The 23,312-nt window shown below is 35.8% G+C and overlaps 11 protein-coding genes across 11 annotated transcripts; 3 read left to right on the forward strand and 8 right to left on the reverse strand. All coding sequences in view use genetic code 12, as the record gives it.

Annotated features, from left to right (window-relative positions):
• Nucleotides 1–23: 23 nt before the first annotated feature.
• Nucleotides 24–2,552, reverse strand: DEHA2C02772g (DEHA2C02772p; the record flags this gene model as incomplete). The annotated part of the gene is made up of 1 exon (XM_457800.1): nucleotides 24–2,552. One exon carries the CDS (start codon nucleotides 2,550–2,552, stop codon nucleotides 24–26), a length of 2,529 nt encoding a protein of 842 aa, XP_457800.2.
• Nucleotides 2,553–2,992: 440 nt separating this feature from the next.
• DEHA2C02794g (DEHA2C02794p) lies at nucleotides 2,993–3,895 on the reverse strand (the record flags this gene model as incomplete). Its single annotated transcript, XM_457801.1, has 1 exon — nucleotides 2,993–3,895. The coding sequence occupies one exon, from the start codon at nucleotides 3,893–3,895 to the stop codon at nucleotides 2,993–2,995; it is 903 nt and encodes a 300-aa protein (XP_457801.2).
• A 1,144-nt stretch (nucleotides 3,896–5,039) lies between these two features.
• DEHA2C02816g (DEHA2C02816p) lies at nucleotides 5,040–6,044 on the forward strand (the record flags this gene model as incomplete). The annotated part of the gene is made up of 1 exon (XM_457802.1): nucleotides 5,040–6,044. The coding sequence occupies one exon, from the start codon at nucleotides 5,040–5,042 to the stop codon at nucleotides 6,042–6,044; it is 1,005 nt and encodes a 334-aa protein (XP_457802.2).
• A 116-nt stretch (nucleotides 6,045–6,160) lies between these two features.
• Nucleotides 6,161–9,919, reverse strand: DEHA2C02838g (DEHA2C02838p; the record flags this gene model as incomplete). The annotated part of the gene is made up of 1 exon (XM_457803.1): nucleotides 6,161–9,919. The coding sequence occupies one exon, from the start codon at nucleotides 9,917–9,919 to the stop codon at nucleotides 6,161–6,163; it is 3,759 nt and encodes a 1,252-aa protein (XP_457803.2).
• Nucleotides 9,920–10,211: 292 nt separating this feature from the next.
• Nucleotides 10,212–11,009, reverse strand: DEHA2C02860g (DEHA2C02860p; the record flags this gene model as incomplete). The annotated part of the gene is made up of 1 exon (XM_457804.1): nucleotides 10,212–11,009. One exon carries the CDS (start codon nucleotides 11,007–11,009, stop codon nucleotides 10,212–10,214), a length of 798 nt encoding a protein of 265 aa, XP_457804.2.
• A 189-nt stretch (nucleotides 11,010–11,198) lies between these two features.
• Nucleotides 11,199–12,725, forward strand: DEHA2C02882g (DEHA2C02882p; the record flags this gene model as incomplete). Its single annotated transcript, XM_457805.1, has 1 exon — nucleotides 11,199–12,725. One exon carries the CDS (start codon nucleotides 11,199–11,201, stop codon nucleotides 12,723–12,725), a length of 1,527 nt encoding a protein of 508 aa, XP_457805.2.
• A 95-nt stretch (nucleotides 12,726–12,820) lies between these two features.
• On the reverse strand, nucleotides 12,821–13,471 carry DEHA2C02904g (DEHA2C02904p; the record flags this gene model as incomplete). Its single annotated transcript, XM_457806.1, has 1 exon — nucleotides 12,821–13,471. The coding sequence occupies one exon, from the start codon at nucleotides 13,469–13,471 to the stop codon at nucleotides 12,821–12,823; it is 651 nt and encodes a 216-aa protein (XP_457806.1).
• A 198-nt stretch (nucleotides 13,472–13,669) lies between these two features.
• On the reverse strand, nucleotides 13,670–19,129 carry DEHA2C02926g (DEHA2C02926p; the record flags this gene model as incomplete). The annotated part of the gene is made up of 1 exon (XM_457807.1): nucleotides 13,670–19,129. One exon carries the CDS (start codon nucleotides 19,127–19,129, stop codon nucleotides 13,670–13,672), a length of 5,460 nt encoding a protein of 1,819 aa, XP_457807.2.
• A 719-nt stretch (nucleotides 19,130–19,848) lies between these two features.
• Nucleotides 19,849–20,217, reverse strand: DEHA2C02948g (DEHA2C02948p; the record flags this gene model as incomplete). The annotated part of the gene is made up of 1 exon (XM_457808.2): nucleotides 19,849–20,217. The coding sequence occupies one exon, from the start codon at nucleotides 20,215–20,217 to the stop codon at nucleotides 19,849–19,851; it is 369 nt and encodes a 122-aa protein (XP_457808.2).
• Nucleotides 20,218–20,588: 371 nt separating this feature from the next.
• Nucleotides 20,589–21,833, forward strand: DEHA2C02970g (DEHA2C02970p; the record flags this gene model as incomplete). Its single annotated transcript, XM_002770113.1, has 1 exon — nucleotides 20,589–21,833. One exon carries the CDS (start codon nucleotides 20,589–20,591, stop codon nucleotides 21,831–21,833), a length of 1,245 nt encoding a protein of 414 aa, XP_002770159.1.
• Nucleotides 21,834–22,128: 295 nt separating this feature from the next.
• DEHA2C02992g (DEHA2C02992p) lies at nucleotides 22,129–22,776 on the reverse strand (the record flags this gene model as incomplete). The annotated part of the gene is made up of 1 exon (XM_457810.1): nucleotides 22,129–22,776. The coding sequence occupies one exon, from the start codon at nucleotides 22,774–22,776 to the stop codon at nucleotides 22,129–22,131; it is 648 nt and encodes a 215-aa protein (XP_457810.1).
• Between the last annotated feature and the right edge of the window lie 536 nt (nucleotides 22,777–23,312).

Genomic DNA, 23,312 nt, shown 5'->3' on the forward strand with positions numbered 1-23,312 from the left:
TTTATCAAAGCCGAAATATTTACTTAGCTTGAGTCATTTGATTGTATTTCATTTAGTTTTGTTGAAAGTTCTTCGAGTGTATTATCGGAAAGCTTCAAATCGACTGTTTGGGACATTTCAAGAAGCCTACTTAAAAGCTGAAGAATCTCTGTTTTGCTATTGCTATTAAAAACGGCATCAGGAGGCCCATCATTATCTTCTGGCGATATCCTCAGCAACCCATTTGAATTTTTTGATGGATTTGCATGTAAAACAGATCTGCTGAGCGATTCATTGAAGGATGTACCTTGTGGCACATATGAGATCGAATTAGTTGAGTTCGGTGCATACAATTGTCTTTTCTTTTCACGATGCCCATATTCTTCAGTATTAATTTTTTCTGCCATAAATGGATTACTCGGCCTGACTGATGAATTATTCATATTTGAAACTCCAGAGACGTCTCCAGTAGCTACAAATTTTGATATTGGTGATAGGGAATCTATCGACTGATTTGCTTTGTGTGGTACTGATGTATGTGATAAAACTGAATACTGTGGGTGTTGTATATCTTCCTGGCACGATGATGACGAATTATTATTAGCCACTTGTACTTCAGAAATTACATTACTTGTATCTGCCAATAATGTATTAATATTCATTGAGCTCAAATTATTGTTGTTATACTCAGGGTATTGCATTTCGGTACCGGAGAATATATTAGTGTTGCTACTAATGATATTGTCATTATTATTATTATTCGTTGAGCTAACAATTGGAGTGGAGAACTGCTTCCCCAATATGTTCGTTGTAACATTATGCTTGTGGTCTAGGTTTGACTCCTTGAACCAGTTTCCACCATTATCGGTATGGAAGTTTTCGTTAGAGCCTGCTTTTTCCTTACCTGATTCATCAGAATCATAAGCTTCCAGTAAACAACTACCAACTATTTCTTCGATTGAAACATAGCTGAGTGTCACTTTTCCTCTTTCATTAACTAGTCCTAATAATTCATTTATTTCCCAAGGAATTACTACATTAAGTGTTGCCATTATCTCAGATAATTTATCATAACTTTTCGACATATCATAATTATTAGTTGCTAAAGCCAATGGTTGCAAAGATAGAGATGCATGTTTGGTGATTGCTGGATCATGCGATGGCCATGGTTTCTTGAAATTGAATAAATATGACTTTTTCCATGCCATATGTATTTTTTCTTGTGTAATAGAATCCCAAGCTCTCTTGATCCACTCTATAACTTTTATCAACGGAATATGATAATCGGATTCAGATAATACTTCCATGGCCGTAGAAGGATTCACATTTGGTTTATAGTTATTTAAACTAACACCTGATGATATATTCGTATCCTCACTTACTTCGGCCGCATTTGATTTAGAGTTTTTTCTTTGTAACCTAATCATCTCTAAATATTGTTGTAATCTATAAAGGATTTTAAATTCTTCAACAATTCCAAAACTCGTTGGAAGAAAATTGAAAGATGAGCCGTTGTAAGACGAGTTATATGGGTTTTTGTAATTTGCATTATTTTTCATATAGCATAATTTAATATTTCGAAACTTTAAATTAATGATCCTATGAGATGAAGAGTCGTCCAATAAAATGAGAATCTTCCTGTTAGGTGAAGTACTCGTCAACTTATGATCTAAAGTTAATAAATAATTCTGAAACATTTCAGATGTAATCCATTTGTTGAGGTTAGAGTTATAGAAAACATTGAAGATTTCAGTTATTTTATTCATGATATTCTGTCTTGAAGTTGAATAGACAGACAAGTTCTTGAAAGATGAATTAGAACATGCACTAACATTAAACATGTCATATTTGCCCACTACCAATGGACTTAATTTTTCAGATCCATCAATATTTGTTCCTATCATTATAGTCAATGAATTTTCTGTGGAACTACTTGATTGTTTCAAACCTTTATCTATCGAGGAAACATCAAATATTTGATCCAAGGGCAAAGAATAAAATAACTGGAACTCATCAATAGTAAAAATATCCTGTGGTTTGTAATTCTCCTGCTTAATCAAGTCTACCAAATAGTTCTTCAAACCTATTTTTTCGTCTAACTTCCATACTTTATTCAATTCATAATGTCCTGGGTTGTTACGAATATCTTCTTCATTTCCAAATAAATTAATATTCAACTTCTTGATGAAGTGATTACACCATTTTTGATTAAACAAACCGTTTCCATCCTTTTCAAACGTTGGTAGTCTATTCCAAATAGCATTGGCAGTCAGTTGAATAATCGGCGTCGTTATAGGAATATTCTCCCATGTGGCTTGCGTAACCCATTCTGTTAAGATCCTCCGAAGTATAGGATTTGACTGCTTTCTTCTGCGCACTAATTGGAAGTCAACTTCTTTTGAGGCTATCAAATCATTCTTAGCACACAATATTCTGGAAATTGTAGTTTGCGAAGGTGGCCTCGAAGAGCCATATTCTTGTTTAGCCCATATGGCTAAATCAGCCTGTGTCATTTGTGGGTTTGACTCTGCTTTCAAGCAGATGTCAATCTTTTGTTTTATAGTATATCCCATTTCTGAATTAAAATTTATACACACCGTATAATAACTACCATGACTTTAAGAATTGTCAATACACTATTTTTAATGGAAATCTTCTAAAATAAAGAACCTTTTAAAATATCACTTTAATTTATCCAAACTAGAACGATAAGAAGCCCTACTACTATCTTAACCTGAATCGTCTAATCATAAATATCAACAATTTTTCTTTTGTATATTTTCACGTGATATGATCTATAGATAATGGTATTTAGTCATACAACCTACAATGGTATCTTGTAGAATATTCAAATGGAGTGGATCTTATATGTTTCACATTTTGCTACATTTATGCTCCTGGTATGATCTATGCGAGGAGTTAGAAGAGTGTAACATGTGTTATGTAATGAAAAAGCAAGGTATATAACTATCAACCTATAATATTACTCTATCACTCTTACTAACGGAGAGATCTAATGATTGTTCAAGAAGGTCAAAACTTTATCAAAAACATCTTTAAAAATAATTTCATTTTCAATAAATAGGGAGTGTCTACCGTCTTTAATTTTAAAGAAGGATTTGTCGATCTTATCATCTACCAAGTTGTAGAACTTCTTGGTACCTTCGATCCAATTGATGTTATCATTCGTACCGTGAATTACAAGTAGAGAGGTTTCCGGATTGAACTTACACACAAATTCAGGCTTAGTTAGCGCTTCACCACGGGCAAACATGTCAAAAAATTGTCTTGCAGTTCCAATTAATTTAGTATCGTGGTGCATGATATAGTTCTTCCAGCCCTCATTCGAAGTAATGTAGTCGTAGTTTAATTTAGAGTCTATCTTTAAATTAGGCACCAATTTATTAATTAATGGTGAGAGTGCTCTCACAACAAAATTTGGTTGGGTTTTAGGGTGCAACAATACTAATGGTGCACAGGAAACCACACCCTTGATGTGTTCTCTATATTTACCTTTGATAGCATAATTCAACACAATAGCACCGCCCATCAGGTGCCCCATTAAGAAGAACTTTTCTGATGGGTCTTTTTTGAATTCGAGGTTATGTTTGATCATAAAGTCCAAATCATTGAATGTATGTGCTTCATCTGTTTTACCAACCTGATCACCCGGAGATGTTTCGCCAGCTCCTCTCTGATCGAAGAAAAAAATATCGTATCCTTTTTGAGACAATTTATCAAAGTATTCAGTATAAATAGTAGCATGTTCACTAAATCCGTGGACATAGACTATTCTGCCTTTATATGGAACTGATTCCGGTGCTTTCCAAGTAACTGTTTTAAAGTTAGCCTTATCAAATTCAATAAAACCAACTTCTGGTTCATTTTCCGTCTTATAAGGGATTTCAATTGCCATTATTATCGTTTCTGCTTGGCTCTATTGTATGTTTACTAATCTTGAATTCGTTAAAAAAATACATTTACTAACACAATCTACGTGAGATTTGCGGGTTACATTTGCGAACCTCATAGGTACCTGATATAATTGAAAGGTTCTAATTTTATGAACGCCGGCTAATACTTCAATAACATTGAGATATCAGTTGTGATAACTTGATTTATATGTACTGATCGATTATGTAGATTCTAGTTGGGCTTCATTGATTTTTGAATAGAAAACATATTGAGAATTTTATGTGATGAAAACCACCAACCGACATTAACCCAGATTGCATACGGATTACGAATGTACTTTGCTAATCGAAATGCAGTTATGTGATAATGTCTGTAAATACCACATAACTGGATTTTTAGGTATTATTCAAATTGAGTAGTAGATGGCTGTGTCGGTGTCGCAGTTCGCAGCCGTGTTGTTATCTACTTAAACTAATGCTGTACATTAACTACACATCAGAGTCTCAACAAATAGCAATATTAGTACATTGTAGACCATATGTTAGCATTTGAACAGACTTTACCGTTTGATATGACTGAATCGTAAATTGAGTCGACCAAGCATAAGGAACAGACTTGGAGCAGCAATGACCGCAATATCACAACTCTCTTTCAAAACAGACAATTCACTACGGATATTTACTCCGTGACTCCATTTTGTAAACACCAACGTAGTTATTCAGGCCAAATACTTAAGATTGCTCTCTAACTCTTAGTTTCAAACGTTAATATTTTCTACAAAATGGGCCCATGTAATAAGCGTAACTATGCCAAAATTGAACCATTTTGGACCAACGTTTAACTATATCACTCCAAATCACATCCTTTAGCTTAGACTCTCTTGGTATATATCATCCTCTAGTCACGTATCCTATTGCATTGAAAAAAGAATCAGGCAAGAACCTGGGTCAGTGTGCATATAAAATTTTCGATTTTCGGTAATGTTTCAACTTCATTGATTAACATTTCTGTCTACTAGTATATTTCAATTAATTAATTACAATTCTACCAATTAAGCAATTATGGTATTTCACGATCAAAACAGCGTCAATTCTTCTGTGCTGTCTGATTCCAAAAGACCAACAGTTAAGCAAAAAAATTCGTCAATGTCAAACTTACAGGCTGCTGCAGAGCCTACGAATGATCCATTTTATGGACTTTCCTTTAAAGTTGGAGTAGCGGAAAATAAAAATGTAACTTATAGAGCCAAAATGGAGGACGTACATACGTATGTCGCTAACTTTGCTGAAAAATTGGATTGGGGTTATTTTGCTATATTTGATGGGCATGCTGGTAAACAGACGGCTAGATGGTGTGGGAATAATTTGCACACCTTGCTAGAACATGAAATTATATCCAATGAAGATGGTAATTCCAACAATCTACCAAATCAGGGGAATGAGGTGGATAATTCTGCTCCGTTGTCAAGTAAATGTTTCATGCAAGATTATTTGAATACCACTTTCATCAAAGCAGACGAACTTATAGAAAAGGAAAAGAATGGCTCTGCAGGGTGCACTGCGGCTGTAGCGGTGCTCAGATGGGAAACAGACGATTCGAAGGTATTGCCAGAGTCGTCACAGCCACCTGAAAATAACAGTGGATTTGACTTTATGCCATCACCCAACCATAGAAGAATGTTATATACTTCGAATGTTGGTGATCTGCGTATCGTTTTATATCGAAAAGGGAAATCGTACCGCTTGACATATGACCATAAAGCAACCGATTCTAATGAAATAAATAGAATCAGAGATTCAGGCGGTTTAATAATGAAAAATAGAGTAAATGGCGTATTAGCTGTTACGAGGTCATTAGGTGATTCGTACATGAAAGATTTAGTAATTGGAAATCCATTTACTACTGCAACTGAAATAACTGATGAGGATGAGTTTATGATCTTGGCGTGTGATGGCGTATGGGATGTTATATCTGATATAAAAGCTTGCCAGTTCGTAGCAGAAACATTCAAAAAGGACGGCGATGATCAGCAACTGGCGGCAAAGAAACTTTGTCAATTAGCCATGGACAATTCAACCACAGACAATGTCACTGTGATGATTGTTAAGTTCGATAGAAAAGTATTTGCTTCTCAACAAAATACTGTCTAAATCGCATTGCTTAAATATACTTGTATAACGAAATTAATGGCTATGATATCATGATTATTTTTATAAATACCTTTTTTTAATATTATTTAATTTATTCACTAAATCTATGTGATTATTTATTGGGATTTTACAGAAGTCTCACATGGTTCTGCGTCGTCTTCGAGATTTTCATCAACTTGAATAACATCATCAACATTAACTCTTGGTTTATATAACTTTAACGCCAAACTACTCATGACCACACTTATCGATGATGCTGCCATTGCAGCACTTGCCCAAACAGGATTTAACCTAGAGTTGTTGTAGGGATAGATTACTCCGGCTGCAATAGGTATTCCAATCATATTATATACCAAACTCCAAGCAAAATTAAATTTTACTCTTCTAAAAACAACTCTTGATAAGTCAATTAAAGTAACCAAGGTAATCAAAGGATGGGATTTATTTAATAAAATAAAATCACTTGATGTCACTGCTAAATCTGCCCCTGATGATAACGCAATCCCAACATTCGCTGTTGCAAGTGCTGGAGAATCATTTATACCATCACCAATCATTGCAACAACATTGGATTTTGTTTTTTGGAGGGTTTTGATCTGTTCTTGTTTTTCATCTGGTAATACTTCACTAATGATATTTTCCGTGGGGATATTTAGTTCCTTGCCAATTGCTTCGGCTGTTAATTTATTATCCCCTGTAATCATATAACAATCAATGTGTTGCTTCTCCTGTAAGTATTTGATAACAACCTTTGTTTCAGATCTAACCTGATCACGACATGCCATAATAAAAGTCAAATGGAACTTTTCATCCTTAAAGAGCAGAGAACACTTTATTGCAACTAAAATAATCGATTTACACTCAAGCTTCCACTTCTTTAAAATCTTTTGTTCATTAGGCGTAATCGCTACATTATTGTCATCAAGCATTGCCTCATTGCCCAAGATAGCTTCTGTTGGTCTATATTTTTGCCAAATACTTCCATCAGTCACAGACTCAAGTATTACATGCCCTTTAAGACCCCTTCCTGAAACATTCTCCACTTGGGGTATTTTATTTTGAGATGGCTGAATATTATATTTCTTGAACCCATGATTATCAACAAAAGCTTTGACTGATTTCGCTAATGGGTGCTTGGAAGCCAACTCCAAATCTCTAGCAAATTGTAAACTAAAATGTCTAATCACTTCTTCATAATTTGGTTCGTCATTTCCATCAGCTACAAATGCATAGTCCGTGACCTTTAGTTCACCATAAGTCAAAGTGCCTGTCTTATCAAAACAAATCGTGTTTATGTTAGCCCCATCTTGAAAGGCGACGCCTCCACCTTTGGCCAAAATACCATATTTTGCGGCTAAGCCTGAACCAACAAAAAGTGCGGTAGGAGCTGCCAAACCAATTCCACATGGGCATGCTATCACGAAAACGGCTATCGCAAATTCTAAAGACCAAACAGTCCATCCACCAATATCAATGTCCAAATAGCTATCCGGCAATACACCTGAATGGCCTAAAGACAACCAAATAATCCAAGTAATAAGTGCTACCATTGTAATAATAGGAACAAAGTAACCTGTTAATAAATCAGCAGTTCTTTCTATAGGAGCTTTACGTAATTGACCATCACGAACAGTATTCACTATTTGATCGATCAAAGAATCACCTTCCAAGCTTACAATTTTAGCAATAATTGAATTATTTCCTACATTGACTGTTCCTGAAAATACTTGATGCCCAGGTGAATGCTTCACAGGAGTAGATTCACCAGTTAAAGCAGATTCATCAAACTTTGATTCTCCCTCTATAATGACACAATCAACGGGAGGCGATTCACCTGAAGCAATACGAATATAATCGTTGGCCTCTAAAAGATTAACATCCACAACTTTATCATTCGTATACTCGACAGGGTCAGATTTAATATCAACTACTTCAAGTAAAGTAGCTTGAGAAGGCTTTAAGCGTCCGAGATTAGAAATGGCTTCCGCTGTTTTACTTTTGGAAAAACTTTCCAATAACCGCCCTATAAGTAAAAAGAACGTCAAAAACACAACTGAATCGAAATAAGTAGTATGTAATCCCATATTAGAATTAGCTTCTTGTTGTGTACTTAGTATCAATAAGGCTATACTTGCAAAGTATGCTATTGAAGTACCGAGGCACATTAATAGACTCATAGAACCAAACCTAAATATCCTCTTTTTAAACGAGTTTTTGTTGAACCATAATGATTTTATTTCCTTAATAGCCTTCCTGTGAAAAATATCTGCTGCAAAAAAGTACACAGGAGTACTCAAGATAAGTAAAACCCATGTATTACGCGAAGTATTACCAGCCCATATAGGCTCCTCTACCCATTTACGAAAGTCGTTTGAACTTGGTAGCAATGACATTGCAACAACACCAAATATAAATGTGAGAATTGCAAATATCGTAGCGATTATCAATCTAATCAATATTCTCTTGGTTTCTCGCTTTGACAATTTACGAATATGCTCATCCATTGTGACTGGTTCCACCAACTCACAATCAAAGACACCATCTTTATCATTGTTTATCGTATACCCTAGTTCAGAATTGCTAGGTTCTAAATGGTTCAATTCAAAGAGAAACCTTCTTATATTCAACATTTTCTCTTGGTTAGGAATATAGGTAAATTTGATATATGGATGCTTTAACGTAATGGGATCATCGATTATTACTGCCTCACCATAACTCGACAAATAATTTGTTATTACCTCCGGACAATGACCACAAAACATTCCTTTAACACTTACATTAATTGACCTGGATTGTTTCTTACCCAGTGTATAGTTAATTTTAGTACTACTTATTAGCTGAAAATCAAAGCCGCAATCTTCAATTGTCTCCTTCAACGTTTCCAAATTATTTTCTTTATTTGAAGGTTCTTCCATTACAAACTGACCTGTTTTCGTAACAACATTAATACCACAGTCCAATACAAATGGTAACTCATTAACGGCAGACAGAATTGAGGTAGCACAAGCAGCACAGGTGATTCCACCAAGAACAGCTGTTATCTTAAGATTAACAGATCTCTCGACGGGCAAAACTTCTAATAATCGACACTCAAAACCACTATCGTTAATCAAATCAATAAGTTTATTGATTATCTGTTTATTAGGAACAATAACGACAGCCGTATGCAGAAGCAAATTGACAGAATAATTTAATTCAGCCCCAACCACCTTATCTACCTTGTCTCCTAAAAAGTTTCCAATTATTTCTGAAACTGATTGTACACAAGAAGCACAGCTCATGCCTGAAATCGAAAATACAGCACGGAACTCGTTGTTGGTTTTATCAACCACTGTTTCAAATGACCCATCTGACAGGAAACTATCTCTCTTCGAGACAGAAGCTTTCGAACTCCTTAGATTCTTTTCTTCTGAGCATTTGGTACAATACTTCAAGTGATTGTTAACTTGTCTCTGGTCTTTATACCTGGACCAAATATTAAATAAATCAAAAAACCAGTCATTGGTATTGACATCATTATCACTAACAGCTTGTATTTCTTGTATATTCTCGGAGCTTAGTACCAATTCTCCTTTTTTATAAAATTCCCACGATAAAACATCAAATCCGGTTCTCGATAAGTGCTTCGTGATCCTCTTGATTGAATTTTGTAGAGTTGACTCTACTGAGTCAACTTTTGGCTTATAATACAAATCGACCTTACCTCCCTTGATATGTGTAAATACGGTATTTTCATTATTAAAAGGAATATCGACTTCCTCAGACCATTTATCGTCCAACCTTATAGTTTTGAAAAATTTATTAAACGTAGCATAGATTTTCTCTTCGCAATCCTTGCAATGAACATTGTCTAAATTTAAATGTAGATGTTCCATAATTTCTATGACTATGGATAGATAAGTTCGAATATAGATATCTTATAAATTATTATTATGAATATTAAAATGGCATATCTTGGAGCTTATATAATTTTGCGTTTTTATCGCTATTCATAGATGAGCTGTTATCAAAAAAATCAGTAGCACTAATGACGCAGACAAACATTTGTCATACCATCACAATCCATTTTGCATTATTTATTTTGCACGAGAGTTAATTAAAATATTGATGGCATGCAATCAATATTGGTTTTATATAAGTTGTAATGAGATTTAACTAACTATAGGTTTAATTCAAGGATGTTATCGAGAGTGAAATTGCAATTCCTACTATTAGCAGGACAAGCTTTTCAGTTAGTGTATGGAAGAATACACAAGTAACTATGTACATCATGGACCATATAATAAGCAATGATACCGTTAATACAAGACAGACTAAACGAATTACATTTGAATACTCTGTTTGTATAATGTACCCTTGTTCGTCTGTTGGAATAGAAGGCAGATACTCGTAATCAAATTTTGAAAAATATGCTCTGAGGTTTGTATATCCTTCAAACTGTTGAGAAAAGTGGCGTAAATCTAAGTTTTCTAAGAAACTTTCCCATAGCAATAAACACATAGTCAGTAATATGTAAATATGTCCAGAAACATCGAAACCATCTATCCACTTGGCTCCCGGTATTCTAATACACTGAAACTGACCTGCAATTCCAGTTTTTGGTGTGTTAGCATCACAATATCCTCCAGTTAATACGTTAACCCTCTCATAAATCAGTGGTCCAAAAAACCACCCAAGTAAAATGACCGTACATAATGTGTATATACTGTAATGCCTTAAAATCTTTAAAAGGTTTGAACGAGAAATCTTCAATTCCGAACGACTATATGTTATTGCTTCACTAAAGTATGCTGCTGTGAATAAAAAGTACCCATATCGTACTATAAGATTCTGGTTTAAGAATGCTATGACTATATTTCCAGATACTTTATCTTTAAACTGATGAAGAAAAATATACCATGGAATCGATGCAACATATATTATAGCATATGAGACAACAATGATATGCCAGGTACATAGTTTCATACTACGAGTCAGTAGTTACAGTATAATTTAGTGGAATCTATTTCTGATGTTAGAAAGATTGAAGCACGTGAAATGATAACGATTTTTCAATCACTATGAGCAAAAATTATGATTAATCAAACACCATTAGTAATCTTCAGTGGAATAACTTTGCTTTGGTCTACAATTGAGTGTTGAATATACGGAGACATGGTGGTTAATATAAGACCTATTTCCAGGATATTTCAGGGGGCTCTGAGAGTCAAGAGAACAGACGGTATTCTTAGAAGTAATTTTTCAACTGCATTGGTCGGCCTTTCACCTACGCCAACTTCGAAGAAACTTCAAGGATCAAATCCCCAACTATCATTTCCTTGTCTCGACAAGTTAGAGAAGAAAACAGAGCTTCTTAGTTCTAATAAATCTTGCAGCGATCAAAGTCTAAACTCGTTAAAAGGAGGTCCGGAACCGTCCTACTCTAAGGTGCTTACCGGATTTAAAGTTTATAAATCTGATAAACCTATTTTTTTTGACAATGGTGGATATTTGCCAGAGTATGAAATAGCGTATGAAACATGGGGAGAATTGAACGAAGATAAGAGTAATGCGATCTTGATCCATACTGGGTTGTCGGCATCTTCGCACGCTAAATCACAACCTGATAATACTAAACCAGGGTGGTGGGAGGATTTTATTGGTCCAGGAAAGAACTTAGATACTGATAAGTACTTTGTAATCTGTACCAACGTCTTAGGTGGCTGTTATGGATCGACTGGTCCATCGTCGAAAGACCCTGCAAATAACGATTATTATGGTACACGTTTTCCAATTGTAACAGTGAATGATATGGTGAGAGCCCAACGGGAATTAATATATAATGAGCTTAAAATTAGAAAACTTTATGCTTCGGTCGGTGCATCGATGGGTGGAATGCAATCTTTGGCGTATGCCTGGGAATTCCCTGATGAAGTTAACAAAATTATATCTATTAGTGGTTGTGCTAGATCGCATCCATATTCTATAGCCTTACGTCATACACAAAGACAGGTCCTAATGAGTGACCCTAACTGGAATAGAGGTTTCTACTACGAAAAAGTCCCTCCTCACATAGGTATGAAATTAGCTAGAGAAATTGCTACTGTTACGTATCGTTCCGGTCCTGAATGGGAATATAGATTTGGAAGAAATAGAGCAGATGACTCTAAACCAGCAGCTTTATGTCCTGATTTCTTGGTGGAAACATACCTTGATCATGCTGGAGAGAAGTTCTGTTTGGAATATGACGCTAACTCGTTGTTGTATGTCCTGAAGGCAATGGACTTGTTTGATTTAAGTCAGACTAATAGAGAAAGAGCTCGCAAACAGAGAGAAATAGCCGAAGAGAAGTATAATGCTGCTAAGTCTGGTTCCAATGAAACTGGCACTTCTATTCCTAAAGTACCGTATCAGGAAAAAAAGGAAGCTGCGACTACGACTCCAGAAGAATCTTTGGAAGACTTACGTAAGGGTATCAGCAAAATTGCTAACAAAGATATATTGGTTATTGGTGTTGAGTCTGATATACTCTTCCCAGTTTGGCAACAACGTGAAATTGCTAATGTATTAAGGGACGCAAATAGTGGTGGTAAAATCGAATACTTTGAACTAGGTACCGATGTTAGTAATTACGGGCATGATACGTTCCTTTTAAGTTTAGATCATATAGGCGAACCAGTTAAAAAATTCTTGATGCATTAGTCTCTTAGTTTACAATATACCTATATACATAAAATATGCATAGTATAAGAAGGGTAATCCAAAGAATATGTAGGATCTTAATAAATAGTGTATTCTTATACAATTGTACCATGATTAGGATCTAATTCATAACCTAATCTTCGACTGATTGAATAAACATATTCTCTTAAGTTTGCAACAACAACCTTTGCCAAACCATTATTCTTCTTTTTATCCTTTGAATTTGGAGCTTCCATATGATGCGGCAATAAATTATCATGAGCACTCAAGCTTACGAACAACGCAAATGGAACAAGCCAAACACATAATCCAAAGAACGAGCAAACCTCGACAAATGACGGAATATGTGGTGGCTCGTAATCTGGTTTCAAACGGATTTCCAATGGTGGAATGTATGGGTTGTGGAAGTGGTCAAACCATAAGAAATGATTCAATACAACTAGTATACATGATGCTAGGAAAATTGGAGAAGTCAATTGAACATATGGGAACTTTTGCAAATTTTGCAAATAAACATAATAGGAGAAGATTGAAAACACTGTCAATTTAAAAGGGAACTTATCAAAGATTAATAACAAAACTAAAACCCCACTTATAACATATATCAATCTCGTTAAGAATCGCTTAGTAGGTTCAGAATGTTCCTCAACTAATTCAGATATATAGTATAATCCTGATGCAATGGCTAACACAAGGAATACAAATCCCACAACTAAACCGACATAGGAAAGAAGTTCAAGAAACATGGTATAATGAATTGATGTATTAGTTTCTAAATAACTATTTCTATCCCATATACTTCATTACTTGTCAAGATCTTTTCGCACGTGAGGCAACGCGTAGTTACTGAAAAATGAATGTATATTCTAAAATAGCTAGAAACAATAGAATAGATAATTACCGGTGAAGGGATAAAACGTGGCGATAGAATAGCAAAATCGATCTTAATCATAAATATCAATTGGAGGAATCCTATCAGTGTTATAAAACCAATTTCCACCTTCTAATTCCCTCATCAACCAATCTGCTGGGAAAATGACCAAATGGCCTTGGATCTCCCTTAATATTCTTTCGGCAGTATCTCTTTCGAATATTCTTTCACCCAATATAGCCTTTCTTCTAGCACTGAATGTTTTTCTTCCCCTCCTCGTTTTCTTTGGAGCTGGAGAGTCATCAACATCATTTTGCTTATAAGTCTCGCCATTGACATTTAGTTGGGGAATTGAGCCATTCTGTGCTGAGTGTTTTTGGTTATTTTCAGATTCGGGACTTCTAGAATCTGATTCTTCGTCATAATCCATATGCTCTTCCGCATCTTCAAATGTGTCACTTTCATTTTCATCTAGCTCAGGGATTGTATTGCTTTTAGCATTGTTGCGTCTAAACCTCGACCGTGGTTCGTTACGCATGTTTGAGGCTGATGATGATGAACTGCTACTTGAAGACAGTGGGACTTCTCCTAAAAGACCAACGTCTTCTAATTTCTTAACATTAATAGTGGCCTGGCTATTTCTCTTATTCATATCAGGTTTACGGTATTCTGTATTGTTATCCGTTTCACTATCCAGAAAACTCATATCATCCTGTCCACCATTGAAGTATTTATTCTGCTTTCTTGACTTCGCTTCATGTTGTTGTGAAAGCAAAAATGCACGTTGCAACTTTGAGTGATTCTTATACTCTTTCCATGATGAAACTTCATCGTCAGGCTGAGTATGAAATATCATTCTGAAAAGCTCAGTATTTCTTCTGGCATGTTCATACCACATATCCTCATAAAAGTCCTCATCTAATGGATCTTCAAACCCGTACGGATCAACAAATGTACTGAAATTTTCTATTCCCTTAGAGTTTACGGTTTGTACAGTTTGACGGACTCCTTCCTCGTCTAATGAAACAATAGGTATGTCATCCGAATAATCTGCCGATGACAGAGAAGGATCAAACGACTTTTTCTCGTTAGTAGAAGCTGGTGACTTATAATTACTAGGATCAAGAGATGAAATAATTTTCTGATTTGGGTTGTCAATACTATCTATTGGTTCAACTGTTTTGTTTTCTTGTTTGGTATTTTGAGGTAAAGGATCCTGGCTAAATAGTTCCATACCTGCTGCAACACGCTTCTTTGATTCATCTTCAGTCTGGTCTTTAGTTCTTGCTGCAACACGTTGCAAATACGAGACTTTCTTCAATAGTTGCCACCTTTCCCTGTTTCTTTCTGTAATAATGTTTTCTGATTCTTCATCCATTTCATCAATCATTTCACAATCGTCTGATTCTAAGAATTCCTTAACAACATTACTATCAGGTAAGAAAATTCCCACGGGATTTTCCTCCATTGCCTTACTTGCAAGCTCTCTTAAAAACCGTGCACTATTCAACCTAGCTCTTTTAGCTAATTTAGACTTATACTTATCTGGACCATCACCAAAGACGTCTTTTTTATGATTTTCGTTATGTTGAACTCGGGCATCGTAAGAATGTTTTTTACTATCTCTTATACCTTTATTTGCTTCATTCGTACCAGTCCTATTGCTAAAGGATATAGGTAACGATAATGGGGATGGAATGTTTTGACCCTTTTCGTCTTCTTCAACATCATCAAGCGGAACTTGATCAATTGAATCGTCCACTTGGTTTACTCTTTGGTAGTTCTGCCATCTGTATGTACCATTTGGTTCATCAAGTATATCCCTAGAAGCAAGTTCTACCATCGCAGATAGAATGGTGTTTTCCTTATTTCTAAACTTGCTGGTTCTTGCTTTTAAGCCTTGGGATGTATGAGCAAATTCTTCGAATCTGTTGAACCGTCTTTCAACAATATCGAGAACATCAACACTCACACCAAGATGTTCTCTCATTAATCTCATTCTTAAGGAGTATGCAAATTTTCCCGCTAAGTATTCTTCACCATTCATTCTACTTTTAACAGTATTCGTATCTCTAACAACTGCTGCAACCTCTGAGTCTCTAGAGCCTCTCATGGACCTTTCATTTATATTAGCACTGCCAATTATAGCAGCTCTATCGTCCACAATCATAGTCTTAGCGTGGATATATAATTGTTCTGTAACTAAAGTTCTGTCAGGTCCAATTATACCCCATTTTCTCAAGGAAAAGAATTGGATATAATCATCAGGATCGATTCCATACTTTCTTAATTTAGCAAAGATCGAAGTTGGTTGTCTCGAAATAGACATAAATTGGCATTGCATAATCACTCTAACAGAAGATCCATCTGGTTCATCAACCTGTGATTCGAACCCAGGCATTAATGGAATCACTATTATGGCTCTCCAATTAGTGCCTTCGTTGTAAGCTCTAATAATTCTATCAACCAATGCATCACCAATTCTATTCTGAATTTCATTCCCATCAATAACACATGACGTAACAAAAAATTGATTCTCTATATAAACAAAATGCTCGGATGTTTCGATTAATTTTAAGTATGCATTCTGAATACTTTGCTCGTGTTCTTTTAATCCTAAAGACCAATTACCGGAAGACCTCAACAATTGGACTTCACAAGTTCCGTCCAACCCCATTTCAGCCGCTTCTTCATCGGAAAAGTCAGGTGGTGGAGTAAGTAGCGGAGTATATCTACTTGGTCGTTTCTGTCTAATTAAGTAGTTCCATCTTTGAACAAAATGTCTAGATAAATCTCTGGCAACCTTACCAGAAGTAACCATGTGAACATCGTGCCATGGCATTCTTGGTACTTCATTTCTATTATACATTGATTCATATGGCTTATCTAACTCCATAAAGTCCTTAACACGAGGGTTAGAATAATCTTTACCGGGGAATGTTTGGAATCTGATATATTCTTCTGGTGTGACAGAGAATTCTGAATCCAAGGAATTGAAATCCATCTTTGAATCATCGACCAACACATGATCTGGCGTATCAAATCTACCATAACATAAGTCAATTCCCCCTAAAAATGCAACTGTTTGGTCTATTATGCATAATTTTTCATGGTGAGCCCAAAAGTAAGTGTTTTGAAGTAATTGATTTGGAGATCTGATTACATGAATATTATCTTCATTCAAAGATAAAAGCGAATGCTTTGTATATAATGAGTCTGTTGATACTGTACTTCCAACATTACGATACACAATCACGAAAATTTTAACTCCTTGTTGAGCCTTTCTTTGTAATATTCTATCAATTCTCCATTGTTGGTTTCCATTAGCTGGTCGACGCAAATATAATTCAGGAGATAACCACCAATCATGGATGAAAATGACATCTTTGGCCATTTCTAATGCCGAGGATACTGCCCAGAAATAATCTCTTCCGTCAACAAACCATTGAGCAAAACAGTTTGTCCTAATTGGTGCAAAAGAACCGAATCTATGAGGCTCTGACCATATTGTTGATGCTTTCATATCTGTCAATGATTTAATCCAAAGCTTTTTCTCCTTAAATGATTTTGGGATCAAGACCAATTTTCTCTCGGAATTTTCCAATACGATATTCAAATGCTTGAATACATTCTTATGGGCATCCTCTGAATTTGCATCTTCTGAACGTCCTAATACGTTGTGAATCAAGGAGGAATCATCATAATCTGATTCTTCATCATATCTCGCCAGTAGGAACGATTTATCGTCATCTCCATGGTAATGAATTCTAAATTTCGAATCGACTAAGAATACCTCCAAAGGTGACGTTGCATTGATGTCTGCGACATACATAACATAGGAGCCTCTAACCAAGAGCCATTTCTCAGAACGCCTGTCAATCATACCCTTTAAATCATTGGCCTTAAAATGACCAACCCTCCAACCTTGCGATTTGGCAGTACCACCAATATGAACTACACCCTGTTTACCAAGGAAACCCGTTTCGTAACTCAACAAGGATGATATCGGTGATATCTCGAAGAATTGAAATATTTTATTCGATTGAGGTTTTAATGCTACCAATTTAATTAGCTCGTTCAAATAATTAGTCACCTGGTTTATATAGTCTTTATTTTTCACTATTTTGGTTCGCAATTGTTCTGGAGACTGTAACTCAGTTGAAACAGACGAAATATTACTTAAATGAGCTCTCAATCGATCGGTGAAGGTTCTTCCTGTAGCAATAGATGCATTATCATTCTCGGGGGCTTCTAACATTCCATCTACTCCGGCCATTTCGTCATTAATATCTAAGCTTGTTTGATTACTTCTACCGGGATTTATTTGGTTGGCTCCTGACTTTTTACGATTTTGCTCATTATTTCCACGAGTCCTAAGAGGAGGCATTGGATACTTAGGCAAATCAGAATTCTTACTGCGGACAACTTCTTTCTTCCAGCTGTCGAATTTAAACCGTGAATGTAAGTATAATAAATCTTTTGCATTTCTTTCAACTGACCATTTTAATCTTTGAGGTCCAACTCCGTACTCCAAGTCAATTCTAAATTTCCTATTCTTCGTATTAATTGTCAGTGAGATATCAGTAATTTTGAAGCCGATTAATGTCAATAATAATGGTGACCTCGAAATACCTTTTTCATCTTCTAATAGACAGGATGCAAGTAAATTAATGGCAGGAGACCCAATTATTAAAGTCCCGACTAAAAGCTGGGCTCTTTCCCCAGTCGCACGATCAGCCTCATCTTCATCTGGCGCTGGGACAGTCGTACCTCTTCTGGATTCTCTATCCTTATTCTTATTCTTACGACTAAAAAATTGAAACTTTCTCTTTGCACCTGTATTTTGATTCGATCGACCGCCAAACTTTGCAGGTAAAAAGTTCGTAAATGATTGACCCCTAGTTGGTTGTGGTGGTAATGCCGCTTGTTCATTGCTTACTTGAGTAACGTCAGCTTGGTTGGTATCCTCCTCTCTGTAAGATTCATCAATATGTTGGGGGCTAATCTGCCCGGGGCTTTCAACATCGCCCGAAGGTAAATCCGGTTCAATATCTCCATTTGGCTGTTGGTCGTCTTCTTTTGCCTGCTGACTTGTATATGGAGTTGTGCTTCTACCTTCATCATCTTCATTGTCGTATCTTAATTCTTGTTTGTCCTCATTCCTATTAAAAAAAGACCAAGAATTTCCAACAATTCTTGGTGAATCATTGAAATTCGCCATTCTACTTTTCTGGGGTTTTATTGGCGTCTGTTCAATTTGTTCTTCATTGCCCCTTTTAGAACCGCCCGACACTATTCTATAAATTTCTTCAGGGTCTTCATTCTCCCTTAAGCCGGGTGGTACGCCGTTACCATTAGGGATATTTTCCTTATTTGTTGCATCGTTTGTCTCTTCAGTATTATCTTCATCAAAGACATCATCATTGCTCGTAAATCTTGGAAGGGATATTCTTCTAGAATTGTATTTCATACCATACTTATTCTCTTCAGTGCTACTTGGCTCATTCGAGACCGAAGTTATACCCAGCAACATTAATTCAAACCTTCTTTATTCAACTGAGCGTCGTACAAGAATAGTTGTAGGCAATAAATATTCGGAATGAATGTTTCGTTCCTATAATTAAGTCCCGTATATAGCTCTTAACAGTACAATAGTCTAAGTTATGTATTTTTTTCATATTCACTACCTATGATTGTTTGTTTTTTGTTCTTCGCGTTATATACAGTAAATTCCATATTTTGTTCTACAAGGCTTGGTATGAGATGAAACAAAATACAACATGGTAGTTGTAGATACATGGCATAGAATTGAGTGTTTAGATATATAAGATTTCCCATGATGCAACTCGAAATGCAATGATCGATTTTCATCCAAATAATCGATGCATATCCGTGTTTATGAGGAATTTTCTAATAACATCATGCTATCATTAGCTGAGATATACGGGTATGACTATAATTTATAGATATGAGATTATACCCATCATGTATTGAATGTAATGAATGTAATGAGTAAACTTTGGCAGCTGTAGAAATGGCTGTTTCAATGTTTGTCAAGTTTGTAGCTGTAATTCTTAAGTTCTCCACAGTAATTTCCGAAGGAGTTTTATACTAGATCTAAATTGGTCCTGGTGATAACAATTTGCTCTATAATGAACACCTGAGAGATGACTTTCTTATACACTTCTCAAACCTCAGTTAAATGCGAGGTTTAAATACCATCGTTTTAACCACAAGAACTATCCAGACAAGTCACACTTGTTCGGCAGCATCCTTCATTTCTATTTTAATATAGTCTTCTTCCTCCGGAACCACGTCTTCCTGTTCAATTCTGTTCGATGACTGTCGAACGTTCATTATATAACTCTGTTTTTGTGGTCTCTTGTTCTTCATTATCCACATCAGATACCCTGAACTGATCCCCACTCCTACTAGACTTCCCGCAATATTGCAGAGAATATCATTTATATCAAATACACGAGTAGGATTTACAACACTTTGTAGAATTTCCAGTCCAATTCCAGCACCACCAGTGCAAACCAATAGAGTAATATATCGTAACATCTTCAATTCCTTTCGCTTCGTGTTAAAGATGAAGTAAAATTCAACCGTGAGTACCATAAATGTTATAAAATGTATAGCTTTATCATGATGTAAATGAATCAGTGCAAACCCTAAATATGCAGCCAATATAAGGGATATGATGAAGACTTAAAAGCTGTGTTAATTTTTGGTTTCATTCTTATACCAGTTGAAGGTCGTTTTCACATTAAAAAAATGTACTCACTTATAAGAACAGGTATTCTTATAGATACCATTCTAAAGCCATCTAATAATATATACTGTAGTCCTGATTCACTAAATGTGTGTATCATAAATATATATCTCTTGTTGTTTTTGGGACGTATGTTACATGCAGGTAATGAAATGTAGATATCAGTTCCAGAAAATTTACTTACTATATACTCTTCTCTGATCAAAATGGTAAATAAATGAGGTTTATACGGAGTTTTATACCAGGCATTAGATGCTCGAACTCGCTAATATTTAAGAGAAGAGCTTCGATTGACTATCTTGTTTCATCTCTCAATAGAGCCGAAGAGACTAACAAGGAAGAGCACCCATCTCAAAAATGCAACATTAATATATTAAAGCCATCAGAAATTCCTCCAAAGGATAGCACGAAGCTTGTTATATCACCAAACGAATTAACTGACCATTTCAGATATAAAGAGTACCCCAAACCAACAAGAAGACAAATTTCTGAAACGCAGGCACTCTTTAATAATTCTAGTTTTAAGCTTGAGTGGACGTTAGATAAATATGATGAAATACCATATATAAAATATAAAAGATTAAAGGAAGAAAAGACAGAGAAATTATCTAAGGTTGAGCCCTATAGGAAAACGGAGTACCATTTGACACAATTAAATTCTAAAAAGACGTTTGGAATCCAACCAGAACATCTCAAACCGATGCCTGAGGTTCTATTACTAGGGAACACGAATGTGGGAAAATCCTCGTTGATCAATAGTTTGTTAGTTAACAGAGAAGAAAATAAGTCGGCCAATTTATCTACCGAGCATGCATTTGTTTCGAAGAGGGCAGGCTACACTAAGACGCTCAACTGTTTCAATATAGGTAATAAATTGAGAATAATGGATAGTCCAGGTTACGGTGAATTTGGAGAGCTGTCACAAGGAGAGGTTATAACAGATTACATAACCAAGGGACAGTCGTTGAGAAGGGTTTTTGTATTAATAGACAGTGTGAAAGGCTTTCAAGAAGAAGACTTACATATAATAGACTTCTTAATAAGTGAAGGGATCTCATTCGATCTAATTTTCACCAAGGTAGACCAAGTTATTCAAAAATTCATGCCAAAAAAGCTAATCAATTCTAAACATGCTAATAAGCCCAAATCCGTAGAAGAAAGAGTCAACAACGCAACTTTGATAAAACAATGCAATAAGAAGGTCATTGACTACTTTGGTAGTATGATAGAAGAATCAAATATGTCTAATCTTGTAACCTTACCGAAGTTATTCTTTAATAATGTACAAACGAACAAGTTTGTACCTGGCAGGCAAGGATATAAGGAAATTAGATATGAAATATTGCTGAGTTGTGGATTGGTTAAAGAAGATACAGTAGGTAGTGGTGCTGCCATTCAAGAAGAGACTATGATGAAGCAAAATGCACTTAGGAGGAAGACAAAGGTTCAAAGACTAATGTAAAAAGATTTTATCAAGTCAAACATGTAGCTTAGAACGGATAGTTGTAAAAAATGCATCTTATTAAAGCAATATAATATATTTAAACTAGTAATTGTGTAATAGTGTAATTGAGATTGAATATAAATAGAAGAAAATAAAAAGAAGCGTTTCAATTTATACTGATAATCATAGACGACTTAGCATGAATGCCAGATCGATTTAGGGTTACGTTATTTCTGAGAAAAATTTCAGTGATTTATGATGAGTGAACTTTCAAATCTGATGATTTTATGATTAAACATTATACCTCAAAGGCTTAAAAACGGCCACCACGGAATCCACCACCACGTCCACCACGGTCTCCGAATCCACCACGGCTTCCACCACGGCCACCAAATCCACCACGGTCTCCGAATCCACCACGGCTTCCACCACGGCCACCAAATCCACCACGGCTTCCACCACGACCACCACGGTCTCCGAATCCACCACGGCTTCCACCACGGCCTCCGAATCCACCACGGCCTCCTCTGGCTCCTCCACGGCCTCCAAATCCACCACGACCTGCACCACCGGCTGACTTCTTCTTTGGTTTGGTACCGAATTCCTTTGGCTTAGGCAAGAATCTTTCTAACGGTAATAATTTATCTGGCCCAATGTAAAATTTGTCACCGTCCTTGAAAGAATCGGCTTGAACTCCTTCAGATGGCTTAATGGTGAAAAAAACTTCGTTCACAGGTCCCAAAATTTCGTCAACTTTACCGACTTGCGTTTTGTTCTCCAAGTAGATTGGAGCATTGAAGTATGGAATTTTAACATTTATGGAACGACAAACAATATCTCCCTCGCAAGATTGCATAAAAGCACCCATTTCTAAAACGGTATCTGGTGGTCCTTGTTGAAATTGAGATGGTCCGGTTCTACCACCACGGCCACCTCTAAATCCACCTCTTCCTCTGTTCATTGCTGATTTATATTATAATATGAATTTAAAAGAGCGATAGGGGTACTATATCTACTAAAAACTCTAATATTAATGAAATTTTTCACTGTAGTGTAGAAAAAAATCTATCTCATCGACATGAAAAAAACGTCGCGACATTTCTTTGCACGCGACATTATTTGCAAATGCCAAATGTCGTGCTCCTTCTCTGGTCCCCGTCAATTTGGTCAATCTGGTCAGTTACGACCGGTATTTCATCATTGTGGCGTCACACTCCTTTCAGAAATGGTTATCTGCTACATTTTTACAACTTTCTTTATTCTAACCCAACCGTACGTCTTCCATTGTAGTCAAATCGGTAATAATCGTTCATTTTGTCGTAAATAGGAGTGCATATGGCTCCTATTTCATGGAAAGTCGTGCAAATGTACATAATTGCTCCTGTAATCGTCTACTAATGGCTAGGGAAGAAATTAGACAGTATTATATAGGGACATAGATCCAATTAATTTCAAATTTATAATATAAATTGATATTAATAGGAATTTTTGACATTA

Source organism: Debaryomyces hansenii (assembly GCF_000006445.2).
Source record: "Debaryomyces hansenii CBS767 chromosome C complete sequence".
Taxonomy (NCBI): Eukaryota; Fungi; Ascomycota; class Pichiomycetes; order Serinales; family Debaryomycetaceae; genus Debaryomyces; species Debaryomyces hansenii.